The 12,738-nt window shown below is 39.0% G+C and overlaps 1 protein-coding gene across 2 annotated transcripts in view; it reads left to right on the forward strand.

Moving 5' to 3' along the window:
- The window catches only part of LOC135477534 (mediator of RNA polymerase II transcription subunit 24-like), a 35,907-nt gene that overhangs the window by 4,623 nt on the left and 18,546 nt on the right, over positions 1-12,738 (forward strand). For both annotated transcript variants that reach the window (XM_064757674.1, XM_064757675.1), the window contains exons 5-11: positions 2,420-2,634; positions 4,115-4,238; positions 5,048-5,207; positions 6,192-6,305; positions 7,795-7,922; positions 9,163-9,249; positions 11,976-12,078. In XM_064757674.1, coding sequence (XP_064613744.1) covers positions 2,420-2,634; positions 4,115-4,238; positions 5,048-5,207; positions 6,192-6,305; positions 7,795-7,922; positions 9,163-9,249; positions 11,976-12,078 — 931 coding nt within the window. The remainder of the gene's footprint in view (positions 1-2,419; positions 2,635-4,114; positions 4,239-5,047; positions 5,208-6,191; positions 6,306-7,794; positions 7,923-9,162; positions 9,250-11,975; positions 12,079-12,738) is intronic.

Here is a 12,738-nt window from a genome sequence, read left to right on the forward strand (position 1 = left end):
GTGCATTTTTAGGCAGGGTTAAAATTTTGCGTTTTTACGGGAATCCAGAGAATCCAGTCATAATTCATCTATTCTAAAACTAACTGCCAAAGAAAAATAAAGAAATGAACGAACGAAACAAGCTGCAGTTATCTGTTTTATGCGTTGAATAAAGATTGCGTTCCTAAACTGATAATTTATTGAGGTACGCCAACATAAATCATGTGCAGGAGTGAATGATCTGTGGCGGAGATCATTTGCGCACTGTCTTAGGAGTTTACAAATAAGAGCCTAAAGCTTTAATGTGACCAAGTTTCTGATTGGTTTAATCATCTTCCTCACATTATGAAAAGCCAGCAACTGATAGCTCAAGACTGTCCAATCATATCTGGCGATATAAATATGTTCGGCTGTACCACCCTAAACTGTTTACATGGACATCTCAGAATGACCTCACTTGTACAACAACAACGTCACAATTTACCGACCGTGTACACATTAAAGTGGACTTCAGGCTTGACATACATTGTACCATTTATTTTGCTAGTTTTTAGGAAGATCCACCTAGACTCCCGCAGAGGCTGTTTTGCGGGAACCTTTATGCGAAATTCCAAATCTGTTAGGGGCAAATAAGATGTTGAGAAATTACGCATTTGGTGCCGAGACTCACATTTTGCCCATACTATGTCATATTACCATAGCTACCACTCAAGTCCCCGCTCTTTATCTGTCATGGCTTTTCACTGAAATCCATGCCCCCGAGACCACGATGTAATCTTAGACTTAAGTCAAAATTTCAAATCACTTTTCGTACATTACAAGGTCAGAATTTTGGTTGAAAACGTAAATTCTGGGTAAGTTATGGGACAACAAATTTCAACTAAAACAAGGTAAAGGAATATACCAAGTTTAATGGTTGAAGTTTTGACTTAAGTCTAAGATTACTTCATTATCCCAGGGCCATGTCTACTTAAAGCTTATTATTTAAGTGAAAAAAAAAAGCTGTAATAAACCTCATTTGATAGACATCTGAAAACTGTGCATAAAAATACTTTCATTTAGGTTTTGGGGGTTTCGTTTAAAACATAGTTAAATACCTTCAGATGTTTGAATTCTGTGGTTGGCTTTATGAACCATATGCACGTACATCTGGCTGGTTCTGGTTGTTTAGGGTCTGTTATAATAACTTTTTCCCCACACTAAAAAATCTTTTAATGACGTAATATCTCTTATTACCCGTGAGCACTTGCATTGATGAGGGAGCAGTGGTTGGTTGAGGATTACCAATTTGAATGTCACTACATGAACTAAATTTGCGCACAGCTTTGGCTGCCATTTAAACACAGGCTGTAATCTGTGAACTACTGGGCTTGTCATAAACTTTGCTTCAAAATGATCAAATTGTGGACCCTTAGTCCAGTAGTAAGATGTTATGATTGGGACAGGTAAACTTGAATATTCAGTGTTTACTACATCTTTAGCCTTATGAACATGGTTTGATTTATTTATTTATTTGATTGGTGTTTTGTGCTGTGCTCAAGAATATTTCACTTATATGACAACGGCCAGCGTTAAGATGGGAGGAAAGCGGGCAGAGCCCGGCGGAAACCCACAACCATCCGCAGGTTGCTGGCAGACCTTCCCACGTGTGGCCGAAGAGGAAGACAGCATGAGCTGGACTTAAACTCACAGCGACCAGCTTGATTTGAAGATCGCACTTTATGTAAATATGAAACAATATACATGTAAGGGTACATGAAGTTTTGTACTCTTCCATTATGCCTGTTGTTCAAGTTTGTAACAGTTAAGTGCACAAAGGTTAATGTGAGATTTCATGAGCAAAATCTTTCATCAACTACACTGTAATACAGGTTGCCATTTAAAGAGGCTATATCAGAGATTTTTGGCCCAAAAATTGATGAAAACAAAACTTAAACGAACTTTTAGCCTGTGTGTACAAAGTATAGGTGCAGTTTATGTCTGCGTAGGCGTCCAATAAGAGGGAAAGCAATATTAAACAAAATGTTAGGGCTGGTATCTCAAAAGGTATAGCATCTATTGACCCGAAGTTTTATAAGCATTTAAAGCACAGTGACACAAGAGGATGTTTCATCGCTGATGCTCTGCATGCCTATTAATTACCGTAAATTACCAAATTCACGACTTCAGGACTCGGAGATGAAGTCCGAATTGATTATCAAATATGAATTTTTGCACAAAGTTCCGATATAGCCTCTGTAAACTGAACCGTTAATCAGTGGGTTTGCCAGCAACCAGTGACTCTGGCCAGTTTCCTTCCCCCATAATGCTGGCCACTGTCGCATAAGTGAAATGTTCTTTAGTACGGCGTAAAAGATCAATTAAATAAATAAATAAATACTAATCATTGAGCTGCCAGGTAGCCTTTGTTTACCTTGCTTTACCTTACTTTCACTTTCAGTTTTGACTGCGGAGCTGAGGCAGCCCTGAACTTGGCCAAGTCTCTACAGTCTCTCTCGTACTGGTTCCTCACCTGCATACTCAAGCGTCTCCAGGACAATAAGCAGATGGCCGAGTCTCTGGAGGTGATGGAGTGCGCCGTGTCAGCGCTGCAGCGTGCACTGCAGCAGCCGTCCGTCTGCTCACTGCTCTATATAGCCAGGATGGAGGAGTCAGGTGTGCATAGTATATGTAACCCTAATTACTCAACCTCAATTTTCGGTGCAGTTTAAATACGTGTGTGTACACTTTTGACTTCATTGGTTGGGTTGGTCAGTTTCATGACTTCGCGTACAGTAGACCTGCCATGTATGATCCTCGGATTGTGCAAAATGAATGCTTTCGGCATGAGTGAGTGAGTGAGTGAGTGAGTGCTTGGGGTTTAACAATTTTTCAGTCATATGATGACAAAGGAGTCCTTAGAGTACATGTAATGTGCCTCCTTTTTGCAGGACGGATTTCCACCACTCTACCAACTGTGATCTTGGGGCCGGTAATTGCCGTCAGAATATACTTAAATAAACGTCTTGCTAACACGCTGAAAGGTCGAAAGAATTACAGTGAATACTAACCCTCACACTTGATGTGGAAGCGTGCGTCAAGTCATCTTTGGATCATTTAGATTATTTCTTATCCAGTCACACCAGGATCAAATTTCAGTAAAATAACTTATAAAATAAGATCTGAGTTTTTGAGGCTTCTGATGATCATACTTTATCATATTATGATATTTATATCATATTTTTTATGAGGCTACGTTGAGTGAAATTTTGTCATACCTAAGATGTTAAAGGAGGAAGTTATAACTGTTTCCTTTTTTATTTTTTATATACATGTATAGTCACTGCAAGGGTCATGTGGGTATGTGGGAAGGTCTGCCAGCAACCTGCTGATGGTCGTGGGTTGCCGCCAGGCTCTGCCCGCTTTCCTCCCACCATAATGCTGGCCATCGTCGTGTAATTAAAATATTCTTGAGTACGGCGTAACACCAATCAAATAATGTGACTAGAAAGAAATTTGTTTTTAAAATTTGGCACATATAAATATTTTTGGGGAATGAGATTGGATAGTTGTGCCAGATACATGTGTCTGATATTTTGAGTGTACATCTTGTATATATAATTTTCTTAAAACCAACTTTTTTTCACATAACCCCATGGCAATGTTTTGTAATTTCAAACAAACTCGTCTTTTGAAACCATTAGTGTCGATCAACCTCAATTTCATCTGGTCATGCTTCAGTGATTAAGACAGGCATTGTCATAAACACACATGACAAAACTGTGTACACGTCTATGATCATGTGACAAAATTGATTCATATGATTGGTTGGCAGTCTGCATCGTTCAAAATCATGATCAACAGCCCGGTCTCACTAAACGACAGGTGAAGAAGATCAACTGGAGATTTTGATTTCAAAAATCAAGCATGGTCTGATACTCGCGATCAGTTCGACAACTGTTGTTCAGAATCGCAGTCACAAGACTGGGCAAACTACACAAGCATCCGGAGTGGCCTAGTGTACAAGTGTTCTGTGGGTGATGTGGTTTATTTCCTGATGCAATAAAAAATATATCAAGAATATATTTATTTTCTTCATTTTGTGAGCGATTTATGGTTTTGCCTAAATGCATCAGTGTTGATTTTTTTCTGACAGACACGTATCGCCTACTGGAACAAGCTGAAGTGGATATCCGTGGGACACTCAGTCAGCTTCCCCAGGGCTACATTCCCAACCCTCTCAAGGAGAAGATTAGTGAAACGTTTTCTCTCATGGACAGGTAATTCTATTAAGATTCACTGCAGATTTTCTTTGATCCTGGTAAGCAGCACAGATGGTCAACAGTACAGATTGCTAGCTGTAGAGATGGTAAAGGGTACAGGTGGTAAGTGGCACAGATGGTCAACAGTACAGATTGCTAGCTGTTCAGACGGTAAAGGGTACAGGCGGTAAGCGGTACAGATGGTAAATGGTAAAGATAAATTAATTTATTTATTTGGTGTTTTTATGTCGTGCTGAAGGATGTGACGACAGGAGTCCGAGAGAAACTCATGACCATAGATGAGTAAGGGCACCAATAGAAAGCAGTACAAGTAATAAGAGACAGGCGGTAAGACAGTAAGATGTACAAATTTAAGTCTCGCTTAAGGATATTTCACTTATGTGATTATGGTGAAAGGAAACCGGACAGAGCTAGAGAGAAACCCCATGGCTACAGTAAAGGTGGCCTGAAGGTGGAGCAGATGGTAAACGGTAAAGATGGTAGTGTTTTCTTGGAAATTTTATGTATCTATAAATCAAAATTATGCATTAATTTTTTTTTTTGCTGTGTTGGGTGGTTTCAGAGGGTTGCTTTTGTTTTGTTAAAAGAAGCCTGGAGTTCATAATTACCATAGGGGAACATCACCTCAAAGTTCACATACATGTAATTAATGAAGTCAAACTGTGAGAAATAACAAAAAGAAAAGGTCTTCATACAAGGTATTATTATTTTTTTTATTATTATGAAGAAAATAACGTTTTTATAACAACACTGAAACATGGAGAAATGATGGTAAGCATTTACATGTACCTGTGTTCATGTTGCAGTGTCCAGGAGATACAAGTGGACAATAAGCCAGTACTTGATCTCTCCGACCAGCCTGTCTGCTCTTCCCTGAATGGTCTGGTCTCCCTGGAAGCTGTGCTCAACCCCACCAATAATATACAGCCTTTTGTAGAGCAGCTCTTTGTCATAAAGAAGCTACAGGTGAACTGAGTTTATATGTATACAGGTGTTAATGGCCTGTGTCAAATGATGCTTATTGTCTCATCTAGGCTTGAAACTTAAGTAGACATGAAACAGATTTCTTTTGTACTTTGACATGTTCTAACATATAGTGGCCTGTGCAGCCGAGTGGTTATCATGCTAGTTTAGCACAATGGCTCAGGCAGCTCTCACAAATGCAGTCGCTGTGAGTTCAAATCCAGCACACGCTGGCTTCCTTTCTGCAGTCCAATTTGGAAGGTCAGTGGCCAACTTGTGGATAGACCACCGTAGTGTGTTAAAGTAAAATATTCTTGAGTGTGGCCTTAAACACCAATCAAATAAATACTCACATCATGAGTGGTGATGAGATACATGATTTTGTTGCGAAAAGTCTCTTAAATATATACTCTTACTTAAAACAAGTTACACAAATAACTAAATAAATAAATTATTGCATGTATTTTAGATGAAGATTTATTTTTTGGACAAGGCCACTGTGGCTCAATCGGTTAGAGTGCCAGCGCAGAATAATGACCCAGGAATCTCTCACCAATGCGATCGCTGTGAGTTCAAGTCCAGCTCATGCTGGCTTCCTCTCTGGCCGTACGTGGGAAGGTCCGACAGCAACCTGCAGATGGTCGTGGGTTTCCCCCGGGCTCTGCCCGGTTTCCTCCCACTGTAATGCTGACTGCCGTTGTACAAGTTAAATATTCTTGAGCGCAGCTTAAGACACCAATCAAATAAAAAAATAAATAAATTTTTTGGGCTACTGTTATTCTCTTCTTCCAGAAAATGTTTGACATTTCTTTCATGTGCCACTGTAGTTTCAGCAGTCTGGAAACATTGCTATTGGTGAAAAAAATTTTCCAGTAGGAAATCACACTACCCTTACATTCTAAGGAAACTTCAAAACACCTTTCTAAAGATCAGTACAACTCTCAGAATTTGATCAAGTTTGTTTGCCTTTTTGATCTGTTCCTCCAGAAAATGTCTCGCAGTGACTTGTGTCGGGAGCTGTTCCGGGCTTGCTATATGGGTCTGATCGACTCGACAGGGAAACACGAGGAGAGGAAATGGGCAGCATTTACCTTCCTTAAGGTATTCGCATATTTTAACAACTCCTGAAAAATTACAAACTGTTAGATATTGGATAGGCTGCTCATTAGTATTTAGTGCTATTTTCTTTTTTTAAGAGAAACAGATCTGACATTGATTGCCATTTGCTGAAGAGAGGCCAGTGTAATCTGGACTATTAAATGTGTTAGTATCGTGTGTTATGTTTGTGTACCCAGATTTGTTAGAAGTGTACATTATGCAGAGGTATACCTACAGGGGCGGAGAAGTGTTTTAGGTGAGCTCGTGTAGGAATAAGAAACACCAGGTCCATAAGCTGGAAACTATACTGCTCTTTGAAAATCTTTATTTTAGGTTGATTTCCTGCATGAAACTAACAAATGTTAGTTGCTATGGCGAGGAAAACTGTTTCTCCTTCTATCTTAATTCATCAACAGTTATCGGTCAGTTTTTGCAATTGCAAACTTTGGAATAGGAACATTTTCAGTTAATTTTCCTAAACCCTACTAACTTTTATCTCGATCATTTCGATCTGAGTCCTTCAGCAGGTTGTAAGTGGTCCTTTATTGACTTACCTAAGTATGAAGTCAGCACTTGAACAACATTTGGATTAATGACTGCTTTCTTTGTACTCTGTATGAGCTGAGTGGCCAGTAGACTATTGCACAAATAAAATACTGGGCCGTCAATGCAGAGTAGGCTGTCAGTGTGTACCCTGATTTGGTTATAATGCCATTGATTATGCCCATGTGTACCCTGATGGGGTTATAATACCATAGATTGTGCCAGCATGTACCCTGATTTGGTTATAATGCCATAAATTGTCAGTGTGTACCCTGATTTGGTTATAATACCATAGATTATGTCAGTGTGTACCCTGGTGTGGTTATAATGCCATAGATTATGCCAGTGTGTACCCTGATGTGGTTGTAATGCCATAGATTATGTCAGTGTGTACCCTGATTTGGTTATAATACCATAGATTATGCCAGTGTGTACGAGGGCCATATCTAGACAAAAAAAAACTTGGCCTGATCCCTAAACTTAAAAGGTCACATTGTAACAGTGCATAAAGAAATTTTATAAAATGCAACTCAGAATGATGCTTTCTGAGAATTGGTGAAATTTGCTGTACTTACTGTGCTTACTGTGTTCAATGGACTTGTTAGTTTAATACATCTTGGCTAGCTAGTTTCAGCTTTAAACAGTTTGGAAACCCAAATGTTTGCCAGAACTAAAAATGCTTAAGATATGGCCCTGCGTATATGTAATTTGTTAAGAGCGTACGCTTTGCCAATGGGTACCCTGATTTCATCAGATAACCAATCTTGTGTCTCGGACAGCCTTTCAACATCTGCTCACTTTACCTTTAAAGTGAGGAAAGTTTTTAGAATCTTAGGATCTGGTTTCTCATTGAAGGGGAGATAACTCAGATAGGATGAAGAGGATAATAGCTTTTTTGCAGAGGTCATCATCTGGGTTTTTACTCAAGTTTTCATTGAATCTGTTTCAGCTACCGCAGGTCCTGATCCGTGTGAAAAACAGTTTTAATGGTCGTGATTTTTCTGAGGACCTGGAAAAAGGTATAGATGACCTGCTGAACTATACCCCTATCTTGGACCTGACCGACACCAAGTGCAAGTGAGTCGTTTAGTTCTCATTCACCAGTGTTTCATCTGATTACAAAATATTTATTCAAGCATATTCTGAGGGCATTATTCTGTGTAGACTTTTTGTGAAACCCTCAATTTGGCTAATTAATCCTACCATTGCATTTTTTTCTCCAAAATCAAATTAAAAGGTTCTTAACACTCATTGAATGTTGCTTCTTCACATGTGGAAAGGTTGAGGCATTCGGGTACTGTAAGGAAAAAGCAGTTCAGGCCTGTTGCACTTTAATCATTGAATGTTGCTTCTTCACATGTGGAAAGGTTGAGGCATTAGGGTACTGTAAGGAAAAAGCAGTTCGGGCCTGTTGCACTTTAATCATTGAATGTTGCTTCTTCACATGTGGAAAGGATGAGGCATTAGGGTACTGTAAGGAAAAAGCAGTTCGGGCCTGTTGCACTTTAATCATTGAATGTTGCTTATTCACATGTGGAAAGGTTGAGGCATTGGGGTACTGTAAGGAAAAAGCAGTTCGGGCCTGTTGCACTTTAATCATTGAATGTTGCTTCTTCACATGTGGAAAAGTTGAGGCATTAGGGTACTGTAAGGAAAAAGCAGTTCAGGCCTGTTGCACTTTAATCATTGAATGTTGCTTCTTCACATGTGGAAAGGTTGAGGCATTAGGGTACTGTAAGGAAAAAGCAGTTCAGGCCTGTTGCACTTTAATCATTGAACGTTGCTTCTTCACATGTGGAAAGGTTGAGGCATTAGTGTACTGTAAGGAAAAAGCAGTTCAGGCCTGTTGCACTTTAATCATTGAATGTTGCTTCTTCACATGTGGAAAGGTTGAGGCATTAGGGCACTGTAAGGAAAAAGCAGTTCAGGCCTGTTGCACTTTAATCATTGAATGTTGCTTCTTCACATGTGGAAAGGTTGAGGCATTAGTGTACTGTAAGGAAAAAGCAGTTCAGGCCTGTTGCACTTTAATCATTGAATGTTGCTTCTTCACATGTGGAAAGGTTGAGGCATTAGTGTACTGTAAGGAAAAAGCAGTTCAGGCCTGTTGCACTTTAAATCAGTAAAGTGTGAATTTGATATTAACCATTTTTTTTGTGCTTGTTTTAAATTTAAAATTTTTAGTCTGACAAAGCACACTAATTACTAAAATGACTTATGTTCGTTATCTTTAGTTTCTGAGGTGCTGTTCTTTCTGCAAATGAAAATCGTTTGACTTGTTGCTTAATTGTAGTCTCAAACCAAACTTGTGTTTCAGCTGTGACTGTCTACAAATACTACTGGGCGAGTGTCATAAACATGGACTTCTGTCTGAGCTACAGTGGAAGAAGTTAATGCAGAGAAGGTGATATGCATGTAGCTGCCTGTTATGCTGTATGCCCTTGTCTTTGAAAAAGAGTGTATTTTGGTATAAATCCTTGGAAAGGGCCATCAAATTTTAAACATCATCTGCATAAATTTATGACTTTCGGATGTCAACGGATATGTATCTGACTTTAAGTCGAGAATGGAATGTTCAGTTTTATTCAGGGTTTTCCTTTGATGATCAACACGCTCAAGAAATATGGCTAAATATTGACGTAACTCACCAGGTTACCTCCCCTTGTACTGTAGATGATGGAAGATGTTCAGTGCACTTCAAGTGTTAGTAATTGTGCTGTAATTATGAAGCCTACTGTGTTCTGCTGTAGACATCGCTGGGAATTTTGAATACTTTATTATACATGGTCAGTAGAAAAGGAGATTGCATTTAGTTTGATAGATATATAATTTGCTTTCGCTCTGTCATATTGTTTGCACGTGTCATCCGCAAGCGAATGTTGCATTGTGGTAATCTTCGTTGTGTAGCCTTGTTTACATGTTATTTCGTCGGGCGAGCAGTTTAGACCCGTGACAGATTTCCTCTTTGAATTCTTTTAATTTAGCTTTTTGCGAAAAATATATGCCCATTTAGTTTCGAGTCAGATGCAGCTCATTTCTGTATTTACCTGAACCAACTCCAAAATTCTGAATTTCTTTCTTCAATATGTCCCTTTAAAAGCACCTACACTGTAGGTATTATTTTAATATTGGTGAAATGTCAGAATTTCCTTCACTGACAAAGGTTTTATTTCACTTCAGTTATATATCAACTTTTCACACCCAAATGCCAGGACATCTGGAATGAGACATTTTGTTTAGTCAGGGATGACATCATGATATAGCTTTATCACACGTACATGTATGTGATGCAACCAGACATGTATGGCCTCATGCTATATATACACTCATCATAAAACTGTTCAAATACACAAAATTATCATATAGTTAAAATATGAATAATGAATAGAACGTTTGCCTCTCGTAGGTTATCATTTCCACCTGTGAAGAATATTGTAGTCCGAGCTGGCTCTGATGTTAGGTTTGGCAAATTTTGTTTAGCCACATTAACCTTGGCAAAGCAACGTCAGAGTGCACTACATTTTAAAACCTGGTGCAGTTATCGGCCCTTGTCGAGATTTGGCGAGGCTGTCTGTACACCCATTCGCTTTGAGCATCACCAAGGAATCTCGGGCAAACAGAGCCTGTGAAAGAACCGATCGACATCGTTCTTGTGATAAATCGACAGACGAAAAGATAAGGAACATCATTGTCCGCAAACTTATTAAAGGCCGTGAGAAGTATTTAATGGGTAATTTTTGTCTCAAACGCCATGGCAACTGCATCAGGTTTTTAAATGGAGCAGTGGGGTCATCCATGTTGCCAAACCAGAGCAGTCTCAGACTATACTGTATTCAACCTTCACTGTGCAATATTTGCTATCTATCTTTCATCGTTACAACTCTATCAATAATGTACGAAGTCACTGCTCTGCAATCTTTACCCAATCGGTAGCAGTCATAGGTGTGACAGTATAATTATTTTGGCCTTTCTGATCTTAGCGCTGTCTAATTATAGAATAATACCTGTGTATGACTGTGTCAAGCATTCTTCCTTATTTGGGATTAGAGGTCAGTATTTGAATGTATCACATGACTTGAACATTATGCAGTTTTACGATCGGCAAGTGTTCTCTGAATGCCTTGTTTTTCGTCGTCATGCACATGTGCAGCTATGAACTATTTACATGATTTATAGAGGACATTGGTCAGAGGACAACATCGGTTTTAGAGGTCACCAATGTTTTTTGAGGTCAACGTTGTTTTAGAGGACAACATTTTTTTTAGAGGACAGCATTGCCTTTAGAGGTCAACACTGCTTTTAGAGGTCAGCATTGTTTTAGAGGACAACATTGCCTTTAGAGGTCAACATTTCTTAGAGGACAACATTGTTTTTAGAGGTCAACATTGTTTTTAGAGGGTTTACAGATTTATGTATTAAGCTTCAGGAAAGAAATTGTTTTATTGTATACATACAGGACAATGGTACAAATGAACACCTGCATTTATGTCATATTCAGTGGCATAAATATTTTAGCCCAAATTACCCTACTTAAAGTAAAAGAAAGCTAAAATATGAAGTAAAGTTCACCATATAGACAACTGAAAATGATGCGTAAAAATACTTTGATTTATTTTATCAGATTTTTTTAAGAGTGTTGAAAGGCAATCAAATATTTGAATACTATGGTGGGCTTTATGTGCCATATAGACGGTATCTAGGAACTCTGACTTCACATCACCATTTTTTCCTGATGTTCACCACAAGGAAGGGATTTTTAGAACCATTATTTCAGATGTCGTTATCGGTAAAAAGAGTTATACCAACATTCATTGTCATGATTAAAGTTGGAAAAACCTCCTGTGACTTCAGAGTTTCTAAACTCTGATAGTATGGTCCGTAAAGCCGACTTTAGAATTCATATGTTTGAACGCCTTTAACTCTCTTCACAAAGGTCTAAAAAAAACCAAATGAAAGTATATTTACGCATAGTTTTAAGTGGTCTATTTAGTGATGCCTATTTTGATTTTTAGAGGTCTTTACCTTTAAAGGGTGCCCAAATTTGAAAGCTATATACGGCTCAGGCATATGATCAGTGTCAGAGCAGCCATAAACTCATGAATCTAATGGGAACAATTTTTCATATCTCAGAACTTCAGAGAGTCAGAAGACCCACCCTGTAGAGCCGCCAATACAACAGCCTAGCGCAAGTCTAATCCTGAGAGCTGAACCCACAGTCACCAGTATCATGAAGGTATGGGAGGTTATTACCGTAACATGAACCCACAGTCCCCAGTATCATGAAGGTCTGAAAGGTTATTACAGTAACATGAACCCACAGTCACCAGTATCATGAAGGTATGGGAGGTTATTACATTAACACGAACCCACAGCCCCCAGTATCATGAAGGTCTGAAAGGTTATTACAGTAACATGAACTAACAGTCACCAGTATCATGAAAGGCTGGAAGGTTATTACAGTAACACGAACCCACAGTCACCAGTATGATGAAGGTATGGGAGGTTACTACAGTAACATGAACCCACAGCCACCAGTATCATGAAGGTATGGGAGGTTATTACATTAACATGAACCCACAGTCACCAGTATCATGAAGGTATGGGAGGTTACTACAGTAACACGAACCCACCGTCACCAGTATGATGAAGGTATGGGAGGTTACTACAGTAACACGAACCCACCGTCACCAGTATGATGAAGGTATGGGAGGTTATTACCGTAACATGAACCCACAGTCACCAGTATCATGAAGGTATGGGAGGTTATTACCGTAACATGAACCCACAGTCCCCAGTATGATGAAGGTATGGGAGGTTATTACAGTAACATGAACCCACAGTCACCAGTATCATGAAGGTATGGGAGGTTATTACATTAACACGAACCCACAGC

The sequence above is a fragment of the Liolophura sinensis genome, chromosome 11 (assembly GCF_032854445.1).
Source record: "Liolophura sinensis isolate JHLJ2023 chromosome 11, CUHK_Ljap_v2, whole genome shotgun sequence".
Classification (NCBI taxonomy): domain Eukaryota; kingdom Metazoa; phylum Mollusca; class Polyplacophora; order Chitonida; family Chitonidae; genus Liolophura; species Liolophura sinensis.